The 3,510-nt window shown below is 47.5% G+C and overlaps 1 protein-coding gene across 1 annotated transcript in view; it reads right to left on the bottom strand.

The window, feature by feature from the left end:
- The window catches only part of LOC125488247 (A disintegrin and metalloproteinase with thrombospondin motifs 10-like), a 14,374-nt gene extending 13,608 nt beyond the window's left edge, over positions 1 to 766 (bottom strand). Inside the window, exons 1-2 of the mRNA XM_048621184.1 lie at positions 716 to 766; positions 201 to 279 (exon numbers count right to left, since the gene is read on the bottom strand). Coding sequence (XP_048477141.1) covers positions 201 to 220 — 20 coding nt within the window. The 5' untranslated portion in view covers positions 221 to 279; positions 716 to 766. The remainder of the gene's footprint in view (positions 1 to 200; positions 280 to 715) is intronic.
- Positions 767 to 3,510: the final 2,744 nt, after the last annotated feature.

Here is a 3,510-nt window from a genome sequence, read left to right as displayed (position 1 = left end):
TACAGGTACACACAGACAGACAGATACAGGTACACACAGACAGACAGACAGATACAGGTACACACAGACAGATAGATACAGGTACACACACAGACAGATAGATACAGGTACACACACACAGACAGATAGATACAGGTACACACACAGACAGGCAGATACAGGTACACACACACAGACACAAACAGACAGACACACATTACCTGGCCTGCAGGATGAACATTCTCCCTCCCGGCGATGTGCTGTCTCTGTCCCCGGCCTGGGGAAGGCAGGCAGACCAGGCTGTGGGGATAGGATGGGGGTATCAGAGCAGGAATCTCAGGCAGCAGTACCCTGTTGCAGCTGGGAGCCTGTTGTCACACACTGAGACAGATTTACATTTATTCCCAGTGAAAAGACCAGCTTCTGGGTCCCCGAGTGTACCTGAGCCCAGGCTTCGATCACAATCTCCTCCTGCTGCTGTTAAAGCTCTGGGTCTGTTCCCCTGAGACAGCAGCAACTAGATTCCGAGACAAAGTTTTATTCCCGGATTTGTCAGCGGGACCAGCACCATGTGAGAACACTCTGTCCTGAGGCAGCGGCAGGTTTAAGCAGAACTCTCCCCAACTCCTCACTGCTATCTCACTCAGTCTGTTTGAGATTGTGGCAATCTCTCTGTGCTGTTCCCTGGGTTAAACCTTCTCTCTCTCCCTCTCCCTCTCTGTATCTCCTCACTCACCTTCTATCTCTGGGCTACACGCTGCTGAGAAATCTAACTCTCCAGCGGCTCCGCCTTCCTCAGGTTTGAGAGGAACAAAACTGGCGGAATCTGCCCAGCCCACCCTCCTTCCTCTCCCTCCTTCTTTCTATCTCTCCCTCCCGTGTCCAGTTCTTACCTCTTCTCTCCATGTACCTTTCTCGTTCTCACTCTATCTTTCTACTTAAGTCAGTCTGTCACTTTTCCCCATTCTCTCTCTCTCTAACCCTTTGGGTACTGGTTTTATTCTCTTTTAAATATGCTCCTTCGCTTCTTCTCTAATTTTTCCCTAGTGCCGCTGACCTTGGCTGGTCATTCTGCGGCTGTTTCGGTCCTTTCTCTCTCTCTGTCTCCCACTCTGTCTCGTTGTTTCTCATTGTCTTCTCACTCTTTTTTCTCTTTGTCTTTCGCTTATCTCTTAAGAGTTGCTGAATTGAAAAGACACATGTAATTCATCTTACGCTCATCCAGACAAATGCAAGAAAAGCAAGTCTTCAAGGGGATAACAATTTACACTGAAATGGGAAATCTCACTGTGCACTTTGAAATGTGGCATTTTTGATTCTGCTCTGGTGAGGGCAAGATGCAAAGTTTCAACAAAACATCTCTTTCTCCAGCATTACTGAGCCAAATGGTTGCACAAAGTTTTATATGAAATGAATATGTGTTTTTGTCAAAGTATCATAGAATCCTTACAGTGTGGAAACAAGCCATTCAGCCCAACAAGTCCATACCATCCCTCCGAAGAGTATCCCACCCAGACCCATTCCCCTCACCCTGCATTTTCCACGTCTAACCCACCCAACCTAAACATCCCCAGGCACCATGGACAATTTAGCACGGCCAATCCACCTAGCCTGCACATCTTTGGACTGTGGGAGGAAACCAGAGCACCCGAAGGAAACCCACGCAGACAGTGGGAGAATGTGCAAACTCCATACAGACAGTCACCTGAGGCTGGAATTGAACCCAGTTCCCTGGCACTGTGAGGCAGCAGTGCTAACCACTGAGCCCCTGTGCTTTCAATTCTGGTTTCCCTGCTTTAGGAAGGATGTTGTGAAACTTGAAAGGATTCAGAAAAGATTTACAAGGATGTTGCTGGGGTTGGAGGGTTTGAGCTATAGGGAGAGGCTGAACAGGCTGGGGCTATTTTCCCTGGAGCATCGGAGGCTAAGGGCCAGAGTTACTGAGTTTTTCCAGCGTTTTCAGTTTTTGTTTCAGATTTCTAGCAACTGCAGCTTTTCATTTTATTTTCTATGTTTTCTTCTCTTTGTTTCTCATGTCCACAGGGATATTATTCCCTCTTGCTCCTATTTGCACTGATACCTCACACTCAGGGGTGGCATGGTGGCTCAGTGGTTAGCACCGCTGCCTCACAGCACCAGAAACCCGGTTTCAGTTCCACCCTCAGGCACATTCTCCCTGTCTCTGTGTAGGTTTCCTCTGGGTGCTCTGGTTTCCTTCCCCCAGTCCAAAGATGTGCAGGCTAGGTGGATTGGCCATGCTAAATTGCCCATATTGCCCATAGTGTTCATGGATGTGTAGATTGGGTGGGTTTATTGGGGAATGGGTCTGGGTCAGTGTGGACTTGCTGGGCTGAAGGGCCTGTTCCCACACTATAGGGATTCTATGATTATCAGTGGTTTGTTTTATCGGGAGATGGTTGGTTTGAAAGCTGCTGTGCAGGATGCTCATTGAGATGTAGTTCAAGAGTCAGGGTGCACTTGTATCATCGATGTGGAAGCGTGAGATCGCTACTTGCTGCATTCAGAAAAGTAAATTAACCCTTTCCTTATAACCCCAACAGAGGGATCAGGGAGATGAACAGCTTGCCCCATTGTGTCTGAGTGGCATTTACATTTCAAACAATACCTCGTTCTCAGGTAATCTAACACTGAATTCTGGAAAGTCCAATACGCACTGGACTCTTGATTGAATAACAGGTCACAGGCAGAGGCTATACATCCTACCAAGTTTGTACTGGCCCTCCAAGTGAGCGGTTCATACAGTGTCGCTCCCATCTCCCCACCAACCACTCTCTCCCCATAAACTTACACATCTTTCCTTTCCGGCTAAAGTGGCAGGCTCAAAGCCAGTACACAGCTGGGGAACAGATGGTTAAAGTGGCATACGTACTGTACCCAGCCACAGAAGGACTGCTGGAGATTTCAGATCCCCTGGCACAATACCAGCTTTCCAACTTATCTCCAAGAAGCAGCTTCAAAGGGGCAGCGATGGTGTTGACACAGAGTAGAATGTGACAGGTGTGACTCAGCGCCTCCTCCCTGCCCTCAGTCCTGTCCATGTTTGAGCTCCACTTTATGTCCTTTACTCACCAACATCATTAAGACAGTCAGTAAATTAACAGATGACATTGGAGTGACTAAAGTTGGTTATTTATACAGCTGGGTGGGTACAACAGCTGACAGCTTGTTCTAAACTGAATAGAAATTCTTTGGATTGATACTGAGAATACAAGTGATGCGGAGGTTTGATAAAAAATTTTCCTATTTAGCTTCTTGCCTTTTCTCTGTTGTATGGGATACAAACTACTGGTTCTGCAGGAGATGACGCAGATATCAACCTGATCCACCTTCATGGGTCAGGCTGCATGCTGTCAACATGATTGATCATTTCATACTTACACACACACACGCACACACACAGACACACACACACATGCATACACACACACACAGACACAGACACACACACACGCATACACACACAGACACACAGACACACACACACACACAGAGGCACACACACACACACAC

Source organism: Rhincodon typus, unplaced genomic scaffold (assembly GCF_021869965.1).
Source record: "Rhincodon typus isolate 14 unplaced genomic scaffold, sRhiTyp1.1 hic_rhity00000090, whole genome shotgun sequence".
Lineage (NCBI taxonomy): Eukaryota > Metazoa > Chordata > Chondrichthyes > Orectolobiformes > Rhincodontidae > Rhincodon > Rhincodon typus.
The sequence above is the reverse complement of the archived record's forward strand: the minus strand, read 5'-3'. Positions and strand labels throughout refer to the sequence as shown.